The sequence below is a fragment of the Erithacus rubecula genome (assembly GCF_903797595.1).
Source record: "Erithacus rubecula genome assembly, chromosome: 27".
Classification (NCBI taxonomy): domain Eukaryota; kingdom Metazoa; phylum Chordata; class Aves; order Passeriformes; family Muscicapidae; genus Erithacus; species Erithacus rubecula.
The window spans coordinates 1672123-1696537 of record NC_136679.1 but is presented as its reverse complement, the minus strand read 5'-3'; the positions used below and the strand labels follow the sequence as shown (position 1 = coordinate 1696537).

At 45.4% G+C, this 24415-nt stretch overlaps 3 protein-coding genes across 4 annotated transcripts; all 3 read right to left on the bottom strand.

The window, feature by feature from the left end:
- Window positions 1–1062: 1062 nt before the first annotated feature.
- Window positions 1063–5909, bottom strand: LOC306812934 (gasdermin-A3-like). The gene is made up of 9 exons (XM_079327855.1): window positions 5613–5909; window positions 5261–5456; window positions 3787–3952; window positions 3621–3714; window positions 3143–3184; window positions 2741–2895; window positions 2404–2554; window positions 1630–1703; window positions 1063–1497 (listed from the first exon to the last, which is right to left on the bottom strand). The coding sequence occupies exons 1-9, from the start codon at window positions 5830–5832 to the stop codon at window positions 1261–1263; spliced, it is 1335 nt and encodes a 444-aa protein (XP_079183981.1). The 5' UTR covers window positions 5833–5909; the 3' UTR covers window positions 1063–1260.
- A 2899-nt stretch (window positions 5910–8808) lies between these two features.
- On the bottom strand, window positions 8809–21294 carry LOC306812936 (gasdermin-A3-like). Of its 2 annotated transcripts, none has more exons than XM_079327861.1 (10): window positions 21239–21294; window positions 19874–20138; window positions 13002–13197; window positions 11531–11696; window positions 11365–11458; window positions 10888–10929; window positions 10487–10641; window positions 10152–10302; window positions 9378–9451; window positions 8809–9245 (listed from the first exon to the last, which is right to left on the bottom strand). In XM_079327861.1, the coding sequence occupies exons 2-10, from the start codon at window positions 20091–20093 to the stop codon at window positions 9009–9011; spliced, it is 1335 nt and encodes a 444-aa protein (XP_079183987.1). In that variant the 5' UTR covers window positions 20094–20138; window positions 21239–21294; the 3' UTR covers window positions 8809–9008. The 2 variants fall into 2 exon arrangements, with proteins under 2 accessions (XP_079183987.1, XP_079183986.1); XM_079327860.1 differs by lacking the exon at window positions 21239–21294 and adding an exon at window positions 20251–20374.
- LOC306812938 (gasdermin-A2-like) lies at window positions 16504–18203 on the bottom strand. The gene is made up of 4 exons (XM_079327864.1): window positions 18049–18203; window positions 17720–17870; window positions 17136–17209; window positions 16504–16998 (listed from the first exon to the last, which is right to left on the bottom strand). The coding sequence occupies exons 1-4, from the start codon at window positions 18172–18174 to the stop codon at window positions 16765–16767; spliced, it is 585 nt and encodes a 194-aa protein (XP_079183990.1). The 5' UTR covers window positions 18175–18203; the 3' UTR covers window positions 16504–16764.
- Window positions 21295–24415: the final 3121 nt, after the last annotated feature.

Genomic DNA, 24415 nt, shown 5'->3' with positions numbered 1-24415 from the left:
CTGTAGTCATTGCCACACTTGTATAACAGCAAAAGTCATCATTGTGAAGAGTCCACGAGGCAATTTAATCTGAATACTTCACTTCTATTAACTTCTGGAATGTGTTGCTGGGACTAGTGGATAATCTCAACAGCTGCAGATGTAAAGGAAGAAGTCCCCCCACCCTCCCCAGATTCTGGTGGGGAGCTGGGTCTCCTTATGGTTTGGGTGTGACAAGCCATAGCATCTAATTGTTGCTACCTTAGTGTCTTTCACTGCTGTGTAGGATTTATTGGTACTGGAATTCAGCTGACAGAAAGGATATAAAAAGCTTTGTAGGATATACCACCAACTGCTAGCAGTCATGGAATCATAATTTTTAGAAAACTAAATGCTCTTAGAGAAATGCCTTTTCTCAACGTGTGACCTCTTGAGCAGCCTGAGTTGTGTGGACGTTTGAAAGCGATCCCAGTGGAGCTATGAACATCTAAGGCAGCCATTCATTGAGTGCATGGAAAAAGGTTTGAGTTAGTCAATAATTATTTTCCATCCTATCTCATTGTATGCATGAAGTGGGGGTGGAAGTTACTAATTGACCTTATTTCTGGTACAGCTTCAATCCTGACTTTGTCAGATGTGCCATGGGACTCACAAAACACACAAAATTAAAAAATTGTCTTTGAAAACACCCAATTGCTTAGCAAGAAGCTGCTCTTTATTTATAAAGTGAAAATGAGAGTATTTGTAGTGTTGCTCTGAAGTGTTCCCTGTGTCCCTGAAGCAACTCAGGGAGGTGGGAGCAGGGAGGTGTCAGTGAAACCTCTGGGATTTCCCCACCTTCCTGCCACCAGCAGTCCCTGCTGAAGCAGAGAGGAACCAGGGTAAGTGAATCACTGCTCATGTTTTCCTTTGGCTTTTGTTTCCTTTGCATTTCCCTATCCTTCTCATTCCCTTTACCCTTCCCTTTCCCATTTATTGATTGCAGAAGCAGCAGCAGCATTTTGAGGGCAGCAGGATTACATGATTCTTTGATTACCTGGATTCTTTGAGCTTGTGGATTTTCCTGTTGTACCTCAGTATTCTTGGGAGACAGGGAGAAATCCACTTTGATATCCAGCCTATCATAGCATCAATAACTAATTTTCCAGCCTTAAATTTGCTTTTCCCAGCCAAAGCAGCCCTGAGCATTAACAAGGGTGACAATGGAAGAGAAACCTTGTTGGTCAGCAGAGATTTCCCAATGCTTTACAGAGGGTTTCCCTGGGCAGGGCCTGCTGGGTCCTACTTGGGGCCACTCATGAGGTTGAGGGTGTACAGGGCAGCAAACAGAGCTGCCACAGACTCAAAGGGTTGATCCCTTGGGACAGCTGATCCATCTTGCTGGAGCTGCACTCCACTCAGCTGCACCAGTTCCATGGTTAACATCTGTTCCTCCTCGTGTGGGAAGGAGAGCAGCCTGGCATCCACATGGAAATTACACATCTTATCCTCCAGGTCATGTTTCAGTAGCTCTGCAACCTTTAAACAATAAAAAAAAGCAAAACCATTATAATATAAGTTGTGAGGTTGTGACGTCACTATGGTGATGTTGCTAGAATTAAAATAGTTTGTGCCTCCTTGAAAGGAGCCAAGTGTGATGTGTGTTCTCACCAGTTTCAGCTGTTGGAACTGAATATTCCTCTCCAAGGATTCCAGCAGCAGCAGCACCTGTTCATCCATTAACTCTGCAGAAATAAACTGGGTTTGGATCCAAAACCTCACACCAATGTTGGTAATGGGATGGGACTGGTGAGCAGGATGGGAGAGAGTAAAGAGGAGGAGAAGGGTGATCATTTCTTATAGGAAATGCTTGTTTGGTCAAGGGTTGTTTGGATGTTGTAATGGAATGATTTGTGCAGCCTGTGAGAGTGATCTGGCTGTAACTCACAGAATCATGGAATATGGAGTTGGAAGGGACCTACAAGGATAATTGGAGTCCAGCTCCTGTCCTTGCACAGGACAACCCCAACAATCCCACTGTGTGCCTGAGACAGTTGTCCAAACATTCCTGGAGCTCTGTCATCCTTGGGGCTGTGACCATTCCCTGGGGAGTGTGTTCAGTGCCTGAGCACCCTCTGGGATAAGAACCTTTCCCTGATATCCAAGCTAACCCTCCCAGACACAGCTCCAGCCATTTGCTTGGGTCTCTGGTCAGCAGAGCAGAGATTGGAGCTGGTCCTTGGGAAGAATCTGTGACTGCACTTTGAGGGAGGAGGGAGCCCTGGGTGGGTGTGGAGGGGATTTCTCTCCTCTCCCCTCAATGGGACATGGATGTTGATTCCACTTGAGAAGTATGAGGAGGAGTGAGAGAGGAAGGTAGGAGGGAATGGCAGGACTGGACGTCATCCCTGTCTTGATTTCCCTTCTAAATTCCCAAATCCTCACCATGCAAAGCATCAAGGTTGTAGGTGATTCCATGTGCAAACAGGAGGAGACCATCTTTTGGAAAATGCTGTAAGGTGTTGAACAGGTCTTTTAAGTCTGGGCTCTCAGTTTTCAGCTCATACCCATCATTTTGCTCAAGAATTTCTTCCATCTGTAACAATAAGAGAAAGAAATGTCAGGATCTGAGGGCAGAGCATGCAGCTTTTCTAGTACAAGCAATGTGCTGAGTGAGGGAATTTTGGATGGACAGTTTTGGCACAAAAGTGGTTGGGTAAGGAATGTGATTATGGATGTGTCTCTATTTATAAATCATGGCAGTAAGAAAAGCTTCACTTACTTTCTGCCTGAGCTCTTGAAGAAGGTTCTTGTCTCTCATCACAGCTTTGATGGTGTTGAAGACAATGAGCAGGACGTCAGGAGCCAACTTGTAGAAAATTTCACAGCGGTATTCCACTTCATGCATCACTTCTCCTAATTTTCCCGTTAATTCATCTGTAAACCAGAACGACACCAATTCTGTCAAGTGAGTTCTAGGAGTTCATTAGCACCTTTAAACCCAGAGACTGAAACACTTGTATGAGTGTTTGAAATGATATGGAAATTTGGACAGTTGTGATGTCTCAGAGTAGAGGCAAATGACCCCAGGTGATTTTTTTTTTAAATGCTGAGAGATTCCATGTTACCAAAGCAGGTAAAAGTTGTGTAAGTGAAAGCTCTAAAATACATCACGTATAATCACCTCCTATTGTTTCCAACTTCGTTCGTGGCAAATAACCCACCTCTGAAAGAGAATAAAAATGACAGTTTAGGGTTTTATATACCAGCCTTCCCAGTGGTGCTCTCACTTTTCTCCTCATCTCCTTACTTTTGAAAAAGGAAAGAAAGAGCAAAGAGGAAAAAAAGAGAAAAGAAAGACACCAAACTCTCCTCTGTGTCCTTTATGAATGGGAATTCTGCAGCTCCTGACACACAGATCTGAGTCTTCCTTCTTTCCATTTTCTACTGACCCCTCCTCAAAGAGCATCTTTCCCCTCTAGCTCTTTGACCTTGCATGGGTTATCTGACCTCTCCCAGTCGATTTCTGTCCCTCACATTTTCTCATCTCCTTGTACACCAGCCGAAGGCAGAGTAGGGTTGAGTGATACTTCCTAAAATGTTATTCATCTTCTACACTGTTTCTGGAAAGGAGGAATTGGTCATTTCTGGAAGTTGCTTACCCCATTCTCCATCTCTAATGAGTACTGGGATGGTCCTGAAGGCCAGGGTGCAGCCCTTGGGTATGACTATGTCTTGGTTGTTCTCTCTGTTGCCCTGGTGAAGGAAAACAACCAGTGAGAACAGGTGGGTGCAGGTGTTGGGGAAGGAATAAGAGAAAAGCCAAACCTTTGCAGAGAATGTGGCATAAAATGTGGCCTTGAAGCCCCCATCTGCCTTGGTGGATTCCTTGTAGACAGTTTCCTCTGAGGCTTCAAGGATTTCGGTGACCACGTATAGATCGATGTCTGTTCTCTGCAGTTGCCGGATGAAGGAATGATTCATGTTCATTCCCCTAAAAGAGAAAAAGTGTAGGAAGGCTTGGAACACCAGGAACAGCTGAGGCAGCAGGGGGAATGTGTTGGTTTTCCATGGCCTGGTTTGTGGTAGCAGGGCTCCACAGTGGTGGCTTCTGTGAGAAGCTGCCAGAAGCTTTCACCATGTCTGGCAGAGCCCATCCCTGATGGCTCTGAAGATGGACATGCTGCTGGCCATGCCTGGGCCAATTAAACATGTTGGTAACACCTCTGTGATACCACGCTTAAGAAGAAAATCAAAACAAGTTGGGATGCAGTTTTTTCCTCACCAGAGAAGAGGAGGAGGTGAGAACATGTGAAGGAGACAACATGGAGACAGCAAGGTCAGTGGAGGAGGAGGGGCAGGAGGAGCTCCAGCACCAGAGATGAGATTCCTCTGCAGGCTGTGGTGAATGCCACAGTGAAGCAGCTGTGCCCCTGCAGCTCATGGAGATCCATGAGGATGCAGAGATCCACCCACAGCCCCTGGGAGAGGTGTCCATGCCAGAGCAGGTGGATGCCTGGAGGAGGCTGTGATGCAGAGGGAGAGCCAGGGGAGAGAGGGGGCCCCTGCTCCCAAGGTGGAACAGCCTCTCCTTGGAGCACTGCAGCCCATGGTGGTGTGCAGGACTCCACCACTTGGAGGACTGGGAATGTGACCCACCCCACAGCAGTTCTGGCAGGAGTGCTGCTCGTGAGATTTGGCACTACACTGGAGAAGTTCATGGGAAGAGCCCCCCACAGCTTAGCAGGAGAAGGGAGTCCTCTCCCTGAGCAGCAGCAGAAAACCTCAGGTGACAATGTGACCAAAACCCCCATGCCCATTACCTGGCACTGGTGGAGATAGGGGAAGAGGGACTGGGTGACAAAAAGGTGTTTTTAAAGCCTTAATTCATTTCTCATTATACTCCTCTGCTTTTGTTAGTAATAAGCTCCATTTGTAGCTCTAAGCTGAGCCTGGTTTGCCCTTTGAGTATTTACTCAAGGCCCTTATCTCAACGTATGAGCCCTTCATATAATTTTTTCCTGTCTTCTGACCAGCTGTAGCAGGTTGGAGAGACTGAGGAACTTTCATCAGTGCCTGGCATTTGGCCAGGGTCAAACCACAACCAGGAGGAACCTGTAGAAAAGGAGGGTCTGGGTTGAACTTTTCATTCCATTCCTTGTCTAACCTGACCTAATTAGGGAAAATTCAGGCCGTAAGGCCTCAATCTTGGTTTTTGGCTGTTGAAAACCCATTGCTAACTGGATGCTGGATGCTGGAGGAGGCACACTGGAGCATGTGTGCTCCCTTTGTCATTCCTTACCTTTCTTTTGTCAGTTCCTCCAGTGACTGCAGTGAAATGCTTCTCTTCTGTGGCTTGACAGAAAATGCCTTGGACAAGGAAGCACCTCCTTGCAGATCTGCACTTGTGGAGTCAAATGAAATGCTGAGACCTCCATCAACTTGGTCTGTGGTGGCTTTTCTGAGATGAAATAGGCTGGAAACTTGCAGGAGTGACTCTGAAATAATTGCATGTGTAATCTTAAGCAGGATTACACAGAGTCAGCACAGTAAGTTTATCACACGTAGGAAAGCTGGTACTGTTTAGGACCAAATGGTTCCCAAATATTATCTGTGGTATTTCATAAATTCATATTGATAAATTTGGGCTTTACCTATGCTTTTACCATCTTCTCCAGGCAGCAGCACATCTTGCAGTGTGAACCCTGTCCTCTGGTAGTAGGGAGCTGGGTGGAATATGGTTTTTGATTTTCTCTTTTTTTTCAGTAGACAGAGGGGCCTGAAGTGCTCATTGTCTGCGATGCTCTCGACAGGGACCAGGTCCTTGCTCGGATCCATTTCATTTGCTATGATTTTGGTGAGTTTTTTAAACATTCTGCTGTGACTGAGGTTTTGTAGGAAAGCCAAGTGGATTTGTCCCTTGGGAAAGAGGCAACATAACTTAAGCCATATTGCTTGAAACAGAAGCATCAGAGAATTAACTAAGTTTTCAAAGACATTTGAATTCATCTACTCCAACCTATTACCTAACCACTTCCTCATCAAATAAACCATGGTGCTGAGTGCCACGTTTTGTCTTTTTTCAAACATGCACTGGATGGATTACTGCACCACCTTTCTGGGCAGACAATTCCAGTGAGCCCTTTCATGGAATAATTTTTTCCTGATGTCTATATTAAATCTTCCCTTGCAAAGCTTAAGCTAGATGTTGTAGCAAAGTGTTACTTTAATTATTAAGAAGTCTTCAAAATAATGATCAATATTACCCCGGGACACAAGATTCACAAGGTTCTTACAGGAGTGTTTGGAGAGGAATCAGCAGGGGCTGTGGATTGCTTGGCTGTATCCTTCTTTGCTGGTGACCTCCAGTTCTGTTGCAGAGAGGACACATCTGGAACACTCTGAGAATGCAGATTTTTGGGGCAAATGTGCCACAATATTGAGGGAAATCAGCCCAGTCCAGCTCCCTGGGGAGACCCTATTGGTCTGCACGGGAGAGCTGGTGTTTGAGGGTCAGAAAGAAATCCTTGTTTGTTTTCTGACCAAGCTGTTTTTAGCAAAAATTTCAGTTTCACTTTTCTGGTGTTTTACCAGGATGGAGTTGGCAAGGGAAATTGAGCAATCCAGAATAGTTTGGGTGGGAAGGGACCATAAAGCTCATCCCATTCCTGTCCTTAACATGGTCAGGGACACCTTCCACTGTCCCAGGTTGCTCCGAGCCCCATCCAGCCTGGCCTTGGACACTGCCAGGGATGGGGGCCAGCTGGTGGCAATGCCTGAGCACCCTCACACAGGAATTTCTTCCCAATATCCCATCTAACCCTACATTGATTCCATTTGAATCATTCCAAAGACAAACAGCTTAGTGTGCCCAATGTTAGTAGCATTTCCTGGTTCTTTCCCTTGGAATTCCACAAGAAGAGAGGAAAACTAAACAAGAGCAGTGAAAGAGAGAGCTCCCACCAACCCTCTCCCCTACCCAAAGCTCTGGGATAATGCACTTGCCTGTTTGTGGGGTGGTGGGTGTGCAGAGCAGACCACGGGGCTGCTGAGGTGATGTGGCTTCTGGAGAGCAGCAGCACTGGGAGAAGTTCTCTGGGTCTCTACCAAAGGGGTGGAAATGTTTGCTAAGTATGGGAGTGGTGAGTTGCACAAGAGGCTGGCACACACATAAACCCAGATCATGGAGTAATTTGGTTTCTCTTATCTTGCTGACAATAGGCTCCCCAAAGCAACACCTGGTCAGGAGCAGCATTGTATCCAGTGACTGCTGGCAGATCTCTGTCTAGTTACACCAGGTTTATTCTTGCCCAGAATTATTCTCAGTTTTTTTTATTTACCATCCTCCTCCCCAGTGTTCAGTTATCTGCAAACAGCCATTAGTTATGTAACACTTCCTTGAGCAGAGTTGATTATATGGACTTTGGATAAAGCAAAATTCTGCAGATGTAGGAGATGTAAGTCCATTGCTGGAAGTCTCCCAGACCAGACTGGACAGAAACATGTTCCTGCCTCTGGTAGCAGGTGGGAGTGAATGTGCTTTAAGTCTCTTCAACCCAAACCTTTCTATCGTTGCAGCATTCAAGTTTATAGAGCCAGGTAATGTTGCTCCTTTTTACAAATGGAGAAATGGACTTGGCAGGGGATGTTGGCAAGAAATTCCTCCCAGTGAGGCTGGTCAGGCCCTGGCACAGGTTACCCAGAGGGAGATGGAAGGTGTCCCTGGCTAAGGCAGAGGCAGGAATGGATGAGCTGTAAGGTGCCTTTCACCACAAGGCATTCCATGTTTCCTGTAGTCATTGCCACACTTGTATAACAGCAAAAGTCATCTTTGTGAAGAGTCCACGAGGCAATTTAATCTGAATACTTCACTTCTATTAACTTCTGGAATGTGTTGCTGGGACTAGTGGATAATCTCAACAGCTGCAGATGTAAAGGAAGAAGTCCCCCCACCCTCCCCAGATTCTGGTGGGGAGCTGGGTCTCCTTATGGTTTGGGTGTGACAAGCCATAGCATCTAATTGTTGCTACCTTAGTGTCTTTCACTGCTGTGTAGGATTTATTGGTACTGGAATTCAGCTGACAGAAAGGATATAAAAAGCTTTGTAGGATATACCACCAACTGCTAGCAGTCATGGAATCATAATTTTTAGAAAACTAAATGCTCTTAGAGAAATGCCTTTTCTCAACGTGTGACCTCTTGAGCAGCCTGAGTTGTGTGGACGTTTGAAAGCGATCCCAGTGGAGCTATGAACATCTAAGGCAGCCATTCATTGAGTGCATGGAAAAAGGTTTGAGTTAGTCAATAATTATTTTCCATCCTATCTCATTGTATGCATGAAGTGGGGGTGGAAGTTACTAATTGACCTTATTTCTGGTACAGCTTCAATCCTGACTTTGTCAGATGTGCCATGGGACTCACAAAACACACAAAATTAAAAAATTGTCTTTGAAAACACCCAATTGCTTAGCAAGAAGCTGCTCTTTATTTATAAAGTGAAAATGAGAGTATTTGTAGTGTTGCTCTGAAGTGTTCCCTGTGTCCCTGAAGCAACTCAGGGAGGTGGGAGCAGGGAGGTGTCAGTGAAACCTCTGGGATTTCCCCACCTTCCTGCCACCAGCAGTCCCTGCTGAAGCAGAGAGGAACCAGGGTAAGTGAATCACTGCTCATGTTTTCCTTTGGCTTTTGTTTCCTTTGCATTTCCCTATCCTTCTCATTCCCTTTACCCTTCCCTTTCCCATTTATTGATTGCAGAAGCAGCAGCAGCATTTTGAGGGCAGCAGGATTACATGATTCTTTGATTACCTGGATTCTTTGAGCTTGTGGATTTTCCTGTTGTACCTCAGTATTCTTGGGAGACAGGGAGAAATCCACTTTGATATCCAGCCTATCATAGCATCAATAACTAATTTTCCAGCCTTAAATTTGCTTTTCCCAGCCAAAGCAGCCCTGAGCATTAACAAGGGTGACAATGGAAGAGAAACCTTGTTGGTCAGCAGAGATTTCCCAATGCTTTACAGAGGGTTTCCCTGGGCAGGGCCTGCTGGGTCCTACTTGGGGCCACTCATGAGGTTGAGGGTGTACAGGGCAGCAAACAGAGCTGCCACAGACTCAAAGGGTTGATCCCTTGGGACAGCTGATCCATCTTGCTGGAGCTGCACTCCACTCAGCTGCACCAGTTCCATGGTTAACATCTGTTCCTCCTCGTGTGGGAAGGAGAGCAGCCTGGCATCCACATGGAAATTACACATCTTATCCTCCAGGTCATGTTTCAGTAGCTCTGCAACCTTTAAACAATAAAAAAAAGCAAAACCATTATAATATAAGTTGTGAGGTTGTGACGTCACTATGGTGATGTTGCTAGAATTAAAATAGTTTGTGCCTCCTTGAAAGGAGCCAAGTGTGATGTGTGTTCTCACCAGTTTCAGCTGTTGGAACTGAATATTCCTCTCCAAGGATTCCAGCAGCAGCAGCACCTGTTCATCCATTAACTCTGCAGAAATAAACTGGGTTTGGATCCAAAACCTCACACCAATGTTGGTAATGGGATGGGACTGGTGAGCAGGATGGGAGAGAGTAAAGAGGAGGAGAAGGGTGATCATTTCTTATAGGAAATGCTTGTTTGGTCAAGGGTTGTTTGGATGTTGTAATGGAATGATTTGTGCAGCCTGTGAGAGTGATCTGGCTGTAACTCACAGAATCATGGAATATGGAGTTGGAAGGGACCTACAAGGATAATTGGAGTCCAGCTCCTGTCCTTGCACAGGACAACCCCAACAATCCCACTGTGTGCCTGAGACAGTTGTCCAAACATTCCTGGAGCTCTGTCAGCCTTGGGGCTGTGACCATTCCCTGGGGAGTGTGTTCAGTGCCTGAGCACCCTCTGGGATAAGAACCTTTCCCTGATATCCAAGCTAACCCTCCCAGACACAGCTCCAGCCATTTGCTTGGGTCTCTGGTCAGCAGAGCAGAGATTGGAGCTGGTCCTTGGGAAGAATCTGTGACTGCACTTTGAGGGAGGAGGGAGCCCTGGGTGGGTGTGGAGGGGATTTCTCTCCTCTCCCCTCCATGGGACATGGATGTTGATTCCACTTGAGAAGTATGAGGAGGAGTGAGAGAGGAAGGTAGGAGGGAATGGCAGGACTGGACGTCATCCCTGTCTTGATTTCCCTTCTAAATTCCCAAATCCTCACCATGCAAAGCATCAAGGTTGTAGGTGATTCCATGTGCAAACAGGAGGAGACCATCTTTTGGAAAATGCTGTAAGGTGTTGAACAGGTCTTTTAAGTCTGGGCTCTCAGTTTTCAGCTCATACCCATCATTTTGCTCAAGAATTTCTTCCATCTGTAACAATAAGAGAAAGAATGTCAGGATCTGAGGGCAGAGCATGCAGCTTTTCTAGTACAAGCAATGTGCTGAGTGAGGGAATTTTGGATGGACAGTTTTGGCACAAAAGTGGTTGGGTAAGGAATGTGATTCTGGATGTGTCTCTATTTATAAATCATGGCAGTAAGAAAGCTTCACTTACTTTCTGCCTGAGCTCTTGAAGAAGGTTCTTGTCTCTCATCACAGCTTTGATGGTGTTGAAGACAATGAGCAGGACGTCAGGAGCCAACTTGTAGAAAATTTCACAGCGGTATTCCACTTCATGCATCACTTCTCCTAATTTTCCCGTTAATTCATCTGTAAACCAGAACGACACCAATTCTGTCAAGTGAGTTCTAGGAGTTCATTAGCACCTTTAAACCCAGAGACTGAAACACTTGTATGAGTGTTTGAAATGATATGGAAATTTGGACAGTTGTGATGTCTCAGAGTAGAGGCAAATGACCCCAGGTGATTTTTTTTTAAATGCTGAGAGATTCCATGTTACCAAAGCAGGTAAAAGTTGTGTAAGTGAAAGCTCTAAAATACATCACGTATAATCACCTCCTATTGTTTCCAACTTCGTTCGTGGCAAATAACCCACCTCTGAAAGAGAATAAAAATGACAGTTTAGGGTTTATATACCAGCCTTCCCAGTGGTGCTCTCACTTTTCTCCTCATCTCCTTACTTTTGAAAAAGGAAAGAAAGAGCAAAGAGGAAAAAAAGAGAAAAGAAAGACACCAAACTCTCCTCTGTGTCCTTTATGAATGGGAATTCTGCAGCTCCTGACACACAGATCTGAGTCTTCCTTCTTTCCATTTTCTACTGACCCCTCCTCAAAGAGCATCTTTCCCCTCTAGCTCTTTGACCTTGCATGGGTTATCTGACCTCTCCCAGTCGATTTCTGTCCCTCACATTTTCTCATCTCCTTGTACACCAGCCGAAGGCAGAGTAGGGTTGAGTGATACTTCCTAAAATGTTATTCATCTTCTACACTGTTTCTGGAAAGGAGGAATTGGTCATTTCTGGAAGTTGCTTACCCCATTCTCCATCTCTAATGAGTACTGGGATGGTCCTGAAGGCCAGGGTGCAGCCCTTGGGTATGACTATGTCTTGGTTGTTCTCTCTGTTGCCCTGGTGAAGGAAAACAACCAGTGAGAACAGGTGGGTGCAGGTGTTGGGGAAGGAATAAGAGAAAAGCCAAACCTTTGCAGAGAATGTGGCATAAAATGTGGCCTTGAAGCCCCCATCTGCCTTGGTGGATTCCTTGTAGACAGTTTCCTCTGAGGCTTCAAGGATTTCGGTGACCACGTATAGATCGATGTCTGTTCTCTGCAGTTGCCGGATGAAGGAATGATTCATGTTCATTCCCCTAAAAGAGAAAAAGTGTAGGAAGGCTTGGAACACCAGGAACAGCTGAGGCAGCAGGGGGAATGTGTTGGTTTTCCATGGCCTGGTTTGTGGTAGCAGGGCTCCACAGTGGTGGCTTCTGTGAGAAGCTGCCAGAAGCTTTCACCATGTCTGGCAGAGCCCATCCCTGATGGCTCTGAAGATGGACATGCTGCTGGCCATGCCTGGGCCAATTAAACATGTTGGTAACACCTCTGTGATACCACGCTTAAGAAGAAAATCAAAACAAGTTGGGATGCAGTTTTTTCCTCACCAGAGAAGAGGAGGAGGTGAGAACATGTGAAGGAGACAACATGGAGACAGCAAGGTCAGTGGAGGAGGAGGGGCAGGAGGAGCTCCAGCACCAGAGATGAGATTCCTCTGCAGGCTGTGGTGAATGCCACAGTGAAGCAGCTGTGCCCCTGCAGCTCATGGAGATCCATGAGGATGCAGAGATCCACCCACAGCCCCTGGGAGAGGTGTCCATGCAGAGCAGGTGGATGCCTGGAGGAGGCTGTGATGCAGAGGGAGAGCCAGGGGAGAGAGGGGGCCCCTGCTCCCAAGGTGGAACAGCCTCTCCTTGGAGCACTGCAGCCCATGGTGGTGTGCAGGACTCCACCACTTGGAGGACTGGGAATGTGACCCACCCCACAGCAGTTCTGGCAGGAGTGCTGCTCGTGAGATTTGGCACTACACTGGAGAAGTTCATGGGAAGGGCCCCCCACAGCTTAGCAGGGGAAGGGAGTCCTCTCCCTGAGCAGCAGCAGAAAACCTCAGGTGACAATGTGACCAAAACCCCCATGCCCATTACCTGGCACTGGTGGAGATAGGGGAAGAGGGACTGGGTGACAAAAAGGTGTTTTTAAAGCCTTAATTCATTTCTCATTATACTCTCTGCTTTTGTTAGTAATAAGCTCCATTTGTAGCTCTAAGCTGAGCCTGGTTTGCCCTTTGAGTATTTACTCAAGGCCCTTATCTCAACGTATGAGCCCTTCATATATTTTTTCCTGTCTTCTGACCAGCTGTAGCAGGTTGGAGAGACTGAGGAACTTTCATCAGTGCCTGGCATTTGGCCAGGGTCAAACCACAACCAGGAGGAACCTGTAGAAAAGGAGGGTCTGGGTTGAACTTTTCATTCCATTCCTTGTCTAACCTGACCTAATTAGGGAAAATTCAGGCCGTAAGGCCTCAATCTTGGTTTTTGGCTGTTGAAAACCCATTGCTAACTGGATGCTGGATGCTGGAGGAGGCACACTGGAGCATGTGTGCTCCCTTTGTCATTCCTTACCTTTCTTTTGTCAGTTCCTCCAGTGACTGCAGTGAAATGCTTCTCTTCTGTGGCTTGACAGAAAATGCCTTGGACAAGGAAGCACCTCCTTGCAGATCTGCACTTGTGGAGTCAAATGAAATGCTGAGACCTCCATCAACTTGGTCTGTGGTGGCTTTTCTGAGATGAAATAGGCTGGAAACTTGCAGGAGTGACTCTGAAATAATTGCATGTGTAATCTTAAGCAGGATTACACAGAGTCAGCACAGTAAGTTTATCACACGTAGGAAAGCTGGTACTGTTTAGGACCAAATGGTTCCCAAATATTATCTGTGGTATTTCATAAATTCATATTGATAAATTTGGGCTTTACCTATGCTTTTACCATCTTCTCCAGGCAGCAGCACATCTTGCAGTGTGAACCCTGTCCTCTGGTAGTAGGGAGCTGGGTGGAATATGGTTTTTGATTTTCTCTTTTTTTCAGTAGACAGAGGGGCCTGAAGTGCTCATTGTCTGCGATGCTCTCGACAGGGACCAGGTCCTTGCTCGGATCCATTTCATTTGCTATGATTTTGGTGAGTTTTTTAAACATTCTGCTGTGACTGAGGTTTTGTAGGAAAGCCAAGTGGATTTGTCCCTTGGGGAAGAGGCAACATAACTTAAGCCATATTGCTTGAAACAAAAGCATCACAGAATGAACTAGGTTGGAAAAGACATTTGAATTTATCTACTCCAACCTATTACCTAACCACTTCCTCATCAAATAAACCATGGTGCTGAGTGCCACGTTTTGTCTTTTTTCAAACATGCACTGGATGGATTACTGCACCACCTTTCTGGGCAGACAATTCCAGTGAGCCCTTTCATGGAATAATTTTTTCCTGATGTCTATATTAAATCTTCCCTTGCAAAGCTTAAGCTAGATGTTGTAACAAAGTGTTACTTTAATTATTAAGAAGTCTTCAAAATAATGATCAATATTACCCCGGGACACAAGATTCACAGGGTTCTTACAGGAGTGTTTGGAGAGGAATCAGCAGGGGCTGTGGATTGCTTGGCTGTATCCTTCTTTGCTGGTGACCTCCAGTTATGTTGCAGAGAGGACACATCTGGAACACTCTGAGAATGCAGATTTTTGGGGCAAATGTGCCACAATATTAAGGGAAATCAGCCCAGTCCAGCTCTTTGGGCAGACCCTGTTGGTCTGCACGGGAGAGCTGGTGTTTGAGGGTCAGAAAGAAATCCTTGTTTGTTTTCTGACCAAGCTGTTTTTAGCAAAAATTTCAGTTTCACTTTTCTGGTGTTTTACCAGGATGGAGTTGGCAAGGGAAATTGAGCAATCCAGAATGGTTTGGGTGGGAAGGGACCATAAAGCTCATCCCATTCCTGTCCTTAACATGGTCAGGGACACCTTCCACTGTCCCAGGTTGCTCCAAGCCCCATCCAGCCTGGCCTTGGACACTGCCAGGGATGGGGGCCAGCTGGTGGCAATGCCTGAGCACCCTCACACAGGAATTTCTTCCCAATATCCCATCTAACCCTACATTGATTCCATTTGAATCATTCCAAAGACAAACAGCTTAATGTGCTCAATATTATTAGCATTTCCTGGTTCTTTCCCTTGGAATTCCACAAGAAGAGAGGAAAACTAAACAAGAGCAGTGAAAGAGAGAGCTCCCACCAACCCTCTCCCCTACCCAAAGCTCTGGGATAATGCACTTGCCTGTTTGTGGGGTGGTGGGTGTGCAGAGCAGACCACGGGGCTGCTGAGGTGATGTGGCTTCTGGAGAGCAGCAGGACTTGGAGAAGTTCTCTGGGTCTCTACCAAAGGGGTGGAAATGTTTGCTAAGTATGGGAGTGGTGAGTTGCACAAGAGGCTGGCACACACATAAACCCAGATCATGGAGTAATTTGGTTTCTCTTATCTTGCTGACAATAGGCTCCCCAAAGCAACACCTGGTCAGGAGCAGCATTGTATCCAGTCACTGCTGGCAGATCTCTGTCTAGTTACACCAGGTTTATTCTTGCCCAGAATTATTCTCAGTTTTTTTTATTTACCATCCTCCTCCCCAGTGTTCAGTTATCTCTAAACAGCCGTTAGTTATGTAACACTTCCTTGAGCAGAGTTGATTATATGGACTTTGGATAATGCAAAATTCTGCAGATGTAGGAGATGTAAGTCCATTGCTGGAAGTCTCCCAGACCAGACTGGACAGAAACATGTTCCTGCCTCTGGTAGCAGGTGGGAGTGAATGTGCTTTAAGTCTCTTCAACCCAAACCTTTCTATCGTTGCAGCATTCAAGTTTATAGAGCCAGGTAATGTTGCTCCTTTTTACAAATGGAGAAATGGACTTGGCAGGGGATGTTGGCAAGAAATTCCTCCCAGTGAGGCTGGTCAGGCCCTGGCACAGGTTACCCAGAGGGAGAGTGGAAGGTGTCCCTGCCTAAGGCAGAGGCAGGAATGGATGAGCTGTAAGGTGCCTTTCACCACAAGGCATTCCATGTTTCCTGTAGTCATTGCCACACTTGTATGACAGCAAAAGTCATCATTGTGAAGAGTCCACGAGGCAATTTAATCTGAATACTTCACTTCTATTAACTTCTGGAATGTGTTGCTGGGACTAGTGGATAATCTGAACAGCTGCAGATGTAAAGGAAGAAGTCCCCCCACCCTCCCCAGATTCTGGTGGTGATCTGGGTCTCCTTATGGTTTGGGTGTGACAAGCCATAGCATCTAATTGTTGCTACCTTAGTGTCTTTCACTGCTGTGTAGGATTTATTGGTACTGGAATTCAGCTGACAGAAAGGATATAAAAAGCTTTGTAGGATATACCACCAACTGCTAGCAGTCATGGAATCATAATTTTTTTTTTTTTGTAGACCTGGGAGAAAACTAAATGCTCTTAGAGAAATGCCTTTTCTCAACGTGTGACCTCTTGAGCAGCCTGAGTTGTGTGGACGTTTGAAAGCGATCTCAGTGGAGCTATGAACATCTAAGGCAGCCATTCATTGAGTGCATAGAAAAAGGTTTGAGTTAGTCAATAATTATTTTCCATCCTATCTCATTGTATGCATGAAGTGGGGGTGGAAGTTACTAAGTGACCTTATTTCTGGTACAGCTTCAATCCTGACTTTGTCAGATGTGCCATGGGACTCACAAACACAAAAATTAAAAATTGTCTTTGAAAACACCCAATTGCTTAGCAAGAAGCTGCTCTTTATTTATAAAGTGAAAATGAGAGTATTGTAGTGTTGCTCTGAAGTGTTCCCTGTGTCCCTGAAGCAACTCAGGGAGATGGGAGCAGGGAGGTGTCAGTGAAACCTCTGGGATTTCCCCACCTTCCTGCCACCAGCAGTCCCTGCTGAAGCAGAGAGGAACCAGGGTAAGTGAATCACCGCTCATGTTTTCCTTTGGCTTTTCTTGCCTTTGCATTTCCCTATCCTTCTCATTCCCTTTCCCCTTTCCTTTCCCATTTATTGATTGCAGAAGCAGCAGCAGCATTTTGAGGGCAGCAGGATTACATGATTCTTTGATTACCTGGATTCTTTGAGCTTGTGGATTTTCCTGTTGCACCTCAGTATTCTTGGGAGACAGGGAGAAATCCACTTTGATATCCAGCCTATCATAGCATCAATAACTAATTTTCCAGCCTTAAATTTGCTTTTCCCAGCCAAAGCAGCCCTGAGCATTAACAAGGGTGACAATGGAAGAGAAACCTGGTTGGTCAGCAGAGATTTCCCAATGCTTTACAGAGGGTTTCCCTGGGCAGGGCCTGCTGGGTCCTACTTGGGGCCACTCATGAGGTTGAGGGTGTACAGGGCAGCAAACAGAGCTGCCACAGACTCAAAGGGTTGATCCCTTGGGACAGCTGATCCATCTTGCTGGAGCTGCACTCCACTCAGCTGCACCAGTTCCATGGTTAACATCTGTTCCTCCTCGTGTGGGAAGGAGAGCAGCCTGGCATCCACATGGAAACTCTTCCCCATATCCAGGTCATGTTTCAGGAGGTTTTCAACCTTCAAAGCAACAACAGAAATAAAAACAAAATCAGGATGTAAATCAGTTGTCAAGTTGTGACATCACTAAGGTGATGTTGCTAGAATTATAATAGTCTGGCCCCCTTGAAGGAGCCAAGTGTGATGTGTGTTCTCACCAGTTTCAGCTGTTGGGACAGAATCTTCCTTTCCAAGGATTCCAGAAGCAGCCACAGCTGTTCATCCATTAACTCTGCAGAAATAAACTAGGTTTGGATCCAAAACCTCACACCAAGGTTAGTGGTGGGATGGGACTGTTGAGCAGGATGGGAGAGAATAAAGAGGAGGGGAAGGGTGATCATATCTCGTGTAAAGTGCCCATTTACTTGGACATTCTTTGGATGCTTCAATAGAAATGATTTGTGCAGCCTGACTGTGAGAGTGATCTGGCTGTAACTCACAGAATCATGGAATATGGAGTTGGAAGGGACCTACAAGGATAATTGGAGTCCAGCTCCTGTCCTTGCACAGGACAACCCCAACAATCCCACTGTGTGCCTGAGACAGTTGTCCAAACATTCCTGGAGCTCTGTCAGCCTTGGGGCTGTGACCATTCCCTGGGGAGTGTGTTCAGTGCCCGAGCACCCTCTGGGCTCTATATTCCACTTGAGGAAGAGGAGGTGTGAGACAGGAAGTTAGGAGGGAATGGTAGGACTGGGAGTCATCCCTGACTTGATCTCCCTCTTAAATTCCAAAGTCTCACCATACAAAGCGTCAAGGACATAAGTGATTCCTTCTGCCAGCTGAAGTAGACAATCTCTTGGAGAATGCTGTAAGGTGCTGAACAGGTCTTTTAAGTCTGGGCTCTCAGTTTTCAGCTCATACCCATCATTTTGCTCAAGAATTTCATCCATCTGTGGGAACAAGGGAAAGTAATGTCAGGATCTGAGGGCAGAGGCTACAGCTCGTCCTGTACATTGAGATGTGCTAAGTGAGGGAATTTTGGATGGACAGTTGACTCATGAAGCAAGAAGCGTGGTCCTGGATGTGTCTGTACTTATAAATTATGTCAGCAAGAAAAACTTCACTTACTTTCTGGCCGAGCTCTTGAAAGAGAATTTGGTCTCTCATCACAGCTTTGATGGTGTTGAAGATAATGAGCAGCTGGTCAGAAGTCAAATCAGGGAAAATTCGGCAGAAGTATTTAACTTCGCTCATCACTGCTCCTAATTTTCCTTGTGAGGGATCTGCAAATCAAAAGGTGTCCTAGTGTGTCACTTGAGTTCCAGGAGTTCATTAGCAGCTCTAAACCCAGAGACTGAAACACTTGTATGAGTGTTTTTGAAGTGATCTAGCATTTGGGCAGTTGTGATGTCTCAGAGAAGAGGCAAATCACTAGAGGTGATTTGTTTTGTGCTGGGAGATTCCATCTTACCAAAGCAGCTAAAAGTTGTGCAAGTGAAAGCTCTGAAATACATTGCTTATGATCACCTTCTACAGTTTCCATCGACAGGGGTTCTTTTGTGGAATGATCCACATCTGAAAGAGAATAAAAAGGACAATTTAGGGTGTTGTATGCTAGCCCCCCCAGTGGTGGTCACCCACCCTCTTTTCTCCTTGTCTCTTTTCTTCTGGAAAAAAGAAAAGAAAGAGCAAAGAGGAAAAAAAGAGAAAAGAAAGACACCAAACCCTCCTCTCTGCGCCCTTTATGAATGGGAATTCTGCAGCTCCTGACACACAGATATGAGGCTTCCTTCTTTTGTTTCTCTACTGACCCCTCCTCAAAGAGCATCTTTCCCCTCTAGCTCTTTGACCTTGCATGGGTTATCTGACCTCTCCCAGTCGATTTCTGTCCCTCACATTTTCTCATCTCCTTGTACACCAGCTGAGGGCAGAGTAGGGTTGAGTGATACTTCCTAAAATATTCTTCCTCTTCTGCACTGTTTCTGGAAAGGAGGAATTGGTCATTTCTGGAAGTTACTTACGCCATTCTCCATCTCTAATGAGTACTGGGATGGTCCTGAAGGCCAGGGTACAGCCCTTGGGTATGACTATGCCTTGGTTGTTCTCTCTGTTGCCCTGGTGAAGGAAAACAACCAGTTAGAACATGTGGGTGCAGGTGTTGGGGAAGGAAGGGGGGGAAAGCCAAACCTTTGCAGAGAATGTGGCACAAAATGTGGCTTTGCAGCCCCCATCTGCCTTGGTGGATTCCTCGTAGACAGTTTCCTCTGAGGCTTCGAGGATTTCGGTGACCACATATAGCTTGACGTATTTTCTCCGTACTTGTCGCAGTTGTTGGATGAAAGAATGATCGGTGTTTATTTTCCTAAAAGAGAAAAGGCTTAGGAAAGGTTTGGAGCACCAGAAGCAGCTGAGGCAGCAGGGGGCTAAGCCTGCAGAACAGGAGGCTCACTCCATTCCTTGTCTAACCTGGACTAGTTAGAGAGAGGTCATGCCCTAAGGTCTTAATCTTGGGTTTTGGCTGTTGAAAACTCATTGTTAATCTGGTGCTGAAGGCAGGAGGAGGCACACTGGAGCATGTGTGCTCCCTTTGTCATTCCTTACCTTTCTTTTGTCAGTGCCTCCAGTGACTGCAAGTGAAATGCTCCTCTTCTGTGGCTTGACAGAAAATGCCTTGGACGAGGAAGCACTCCTTGCAGATCTGCACTTGCGGAGTCAAACGAAATGCTGAGACCTCCATCAACTTGGTCTCTGGTGGCTTTTGTGAGAGTAAATTGGCCAGAATCTTGCAGGAGTGACTCTGAAATAATTGCATGTGTAATCTTAAGCAGGATTACACAGAGTCAGCACAGTAAGTATATCACACATAGGAAAGCTGGTACTGTTTAGGACCAAATGGTTCCCAAATATTATCTGTGGTATTTCATAAATTCATATTGATAAATTTGGGCTTTACCTATGCTTTTACCATCTTCTCCAGGCAGCAGCACATCTTCCAGTGTGAACCCTGTCCTCTGGTAGTAGGGAGCTGGGTGGAATATGGTTTTTAATTTTCTCTTTTTTTTCAGTAGACAGAGGGGCCTGAAGTGCTCATTGTCAGTGACGCTGTCAACAGGGACAAATTCTTCTCTTGGATTCATTTGTTTTACAATTCCTTTGGTGAGTTTTTTAAACATTCTGCTGTGACTGAGGTTTTGAAGCAAAGCCAAGTGGATTTGTGCCTTGGAAAAGAGACAACACAAACTATGGCAAATTACTTGACATAACAACATAGAATCACAGAATGAACTAGGTTGGAAAAGGCCTTTGAGGTCACCTATTCCAACCTATGACCTAACACTTCCTCATGACTTGAATCATGGTGCTGAGTGCCATGTCCTATCTTTTTTAAAACACATCCAGGGATGATTACTCCAGCACCTCTCTGGTGGTAGAGATGATTCCAGTGACCAATTAATTCTTCAGTGAAGAACTTTTTCCTGATTTCTATGTTAAACTTCCTCTTGCGCAGCTTAAGTACAGTGTTGTAACAAAGTGTAGCTTTAATTATTAGGAAGTCTTCAAAATAATTGTCAATATTACCCCAGGACACAAGATTCACAGGGGTGTTACAGAAGCATTTGGAAAAGAAGCAGCAGGGGCTGGGGCTTGCTTGGCTGCCTCCTCCTTTGCTGGTGACATCCAGTTATGTTACAGAAAGAGCACAGGTAGCACACTCTGAAGATGTAGATTTTAGAGGCAAATGTGCCACAATATTAAGGGAAATCAGCCCAGTCCAGCTCTTTGGGCAGACCCTGTTGGTCTGCAGGGCAGAGCTGGTGTTTGAGGGTCAGAAAGAAATCCTTGTTTGTTTTCTGACCAAGCTTGTTTTTAGCAAAAATTTCAGTTTCATTTTTCTGGTGTTTTATGGGATAGAGATGGCAAGGGAAATTGAGCAATCCAGAATGGTTTGGGTGGGAAGAGACCATAAAGTTTATCCCATTCCTGTCCCTAACATGGTCAGGGACACTTTGCACTGTCCCAGGTTGCTCCGAGCCCCATCCAGCCTGGCCTTGGACACTGCCAAGGATGGGGGCCAGCTGGTGGCAATGCCTGAGCACCCTCACACAGGAATTTCTTCCCAATATCCCATCTAACCCTACATTGATTCCATTTGAATCATTCCAAAGACAAACAGCTTAGTGGGCTCAATGTTAGTAGCATTTCCTGGTTCTTTCCCTTGGAATTTCACAAGAAGAGAGGAAAACTAAACAAGAGCAGTGAAAGAGAGAGCTCCCACCAACCCTCTCCCCTACCCAAAGCTCTGGGATAATGCACTTGCCTGTTTGTGGGGTGGTGGGTGTGCAGAGCAGACCACGGGGCTGCTGAGGTGATGTGGCTTCTGGAGAGCAGCAGGACTGGGAGAAGTTGCGATCTGAAGCTTCTTTCCGCCTAACTCCGGTTAGTAGAAGGAAGCTCAAAGCCTTGCAGGAAGGAGGTAAAAGAAACAAAAGAGGCTCCTTCTCCCAGGAGTGTTCACAGCTTTATTCAGGATGTGGTGCTGGGAGAAAGAGGAAGTGGAAATGACCGGATCTTGGATTTTAAACCCCCCGCTAGGGGCCGAGTAAAATCAGAGCCTAGCCATTCAGGTCAGGGAGGAGGGAAAAGGACTAAACCATAATACAGGTACAGGGGAAGTCAGGGAGATACCATTCTTAATGCCACACACATCAGTATATGAAATGCAACAGACTGGGAGAAGTTCTCTGGGTCTCTACCAAAGGGGTGGAAATGTTTGCTAAGTATGGGAGTGGTGAGTTGCACAAGAGGCTGGCACACACATAAACCCAGATCATGGAGTAATTTGGTTTCTCTTATCTTGCTGACAATAGGCTCCCCAAAGCAACACCTGGTCAGGAGCAGCATTGTATCCAATCACTGCTGGCAGATCTCTGTCTAGTTACACCAGGTTTATTATTGCCTAGAATTATTCTCAGTTTTTTTTATTTACCATCCTCCTCCCCAGTGTTCAGTTATCTCCAAACAGCCGTTAGTTATGTAACTCTTCCTTGAGCAGAGTTGATTATATGGACTTTGGATAATGCAAAATTCTGCAGATGTAGGAGATGTAAGTCCATTGCTGGAAGTCTCCCAGTCCAGACTGGACAGAAACATGTTCCTGCCTCTGGTAGCAGGTGGGAGTGAATGTGCTTTAAGTCTCTTCAACCCAAACCATTACATCATTGCAGGATTCACCTTTGGAGAGCCAGGTAATGTTGCTTCTTTTTACAAATGGAGAAATGACCTCAGGAGGGGACATTGGCAAGAAATTCCTCCCAGTGAGGCTGGTCAGGCCCTGGCACAGGTTACCCAGAGGGAGATGGAAGGTGTCCCTGGCTAAGGCAGAGGCAGGAACGGATGAGCTGTAAGGTGCCTTCAAGCACAAGGCATTCCATGTTTCCTGTAGTCATTGCCACACTTGTATAACAGCAAAAGTCATCCATGTGCAGATTGCAGGAGGCAAGTGCAGCTTTTAATCTGAATACTTCACTTTTATTAGTCTCTCTTAGAATACTGTACAAAGGAGTAATAAAAATATTCACACTTTATTTTAGAAAGTTCTGTGCATGAGACTCCTTTATCCACAGCAAAAAGAAGGCTATAGGAAAAAAAGCCCTAAAACTTTGTACAGAGCATTCCTTTAAAAAACCCTCCCAACTAATTCAGCTGAATTAACTGATCCAAGGAGGATATGGACACACCAACACTCACATGCTTAAAAGATACTCTAGGCAATGCTAAAGCAACATAAGTTACAAGGAGGAATATTAATGTGTTTAACCCACTGCTGTCCCCTCCTGGAGGGCCAGTACCAAGCTTCTAAAAACAACCCAAAATTGAACAGTGATTCAAACATAAAAGTACTTGAGAATAAGTAGCCCTCCATTTAGTTTATTCTAGAGTCTTTTTCCTGCCAAGGTTTGGACTGTTTGGCAGCCTGGTAGCTCTGTGAAACGACTCCCAGGTCAGGATCCCTGATTCAGGAGCACCAGGCTGGGAGGACTTGCTGGTTTTCTGAGTGTCCTGGAGTGGACACGTGCGTGGTGCTGACAGTGGCTGAGGAGGCTCTGCCCAGTGTGAGATGGGACAGGCTGCTGGCAGTTCCTGAGAAGGCTTCCAACCTTTCAAAAGCTTTTCTCTTTCTTTACAGAACAAAACAGAAAATACCTTCTTACCAAGATTTGTTTCTCTGTCACAAGAGAGTTGATCTCTCCAGGTAGGAACTTGTCCTGATCATGATATAGGACAGGTGTGAGTGGAAATTTGTCAAGTGTGATGTGATCAGAATCCCATTTACAATCAGTAACAATCAATTATCTCTTCCATGCAGGCACCTGGGGAAAACTCCACTCAAAGAAGTTCTGCTCACATTTTGTTTTTCCTCCCACAATGTGGCTTCACCCCTGATCTCTCCTCTGCCAGGACATGTCTGATCAGCCCTCAGCCTGCTCTTGCTGTCCTTTCATTTCAGACTGTGTCAGGTACACCTAAGAATGATGGTTTAATTACAATTAACTTTCTGCTTTTTATTTTTGATTGATCTTTGCACCCACCCTAAAGTTGGGATCTTAAGGAAGGTGCTACCCGATGTGTAATTGTTCAAATATTATTAATCACATATAGATACTTAACTCACCACAATAGAACATGAAATCTCTTTTCAACTTCCTTCTATCCATATTTCTTCTGTTTCCATTTATGTTTGCCTTGATTGGATTAACTGAGTCCAAGTTAATCTCAGTTATTCCATGGAAAAATGCTGTACCTGTGTTACAAAGTGTCATGTCACTCTGGCATTGGCCATTTTGATAATTTGTGTGAACGAGAGAAGTCAAAAGAAGTTTACTTTTATTGCTAGGCAGAGTTTTAATTACAAGTTTGGGGCTTTAGGCTTTAGAATCTGCTTGTTTGATAAATTTATAATTCCATTCAGCTGATCTTTAATTTAAGGGAACAGGGTCAGATGTCCATAGTGTCAGTGACCACACAAGTGTTCAAACCCACAGCTGTGTTAATACCTTCAAGGAGACTCTGGGAATTGCTGTATCTCATAAAAAATAAAAAGCCAATCCTTTCAATTCACAATTATTCTAAATTGACAAATCTGTGATATAATATGCTTAGAAATACCCAGCATTTGTCTGTCTGAGAGGAATTATGTTTGAAAGCATCTAGAGGCTGTTTCTGTAGCAAAAAGATGTTTTTCCCATGTTTTCTATGACAATAATTAGTTTTCTTTTGTTTCCCCTGGATGGAAGTGGTGTCTGGGCAGACACTCAGGTCTGTTCAGCACCACAATCAGCATTTCAGGTCCAGCCTCAGCCACCCTGCCAGGACCTGCCTCTCCTTGGAGTGGCCTCTTCCACAGGAATACTGCTCATATCTGTGTATTTCCCAGCTGATTGATGAAATATCTCTATTTTTATCACAATTATCATTGTCTAGTAGCTTAAAGAGC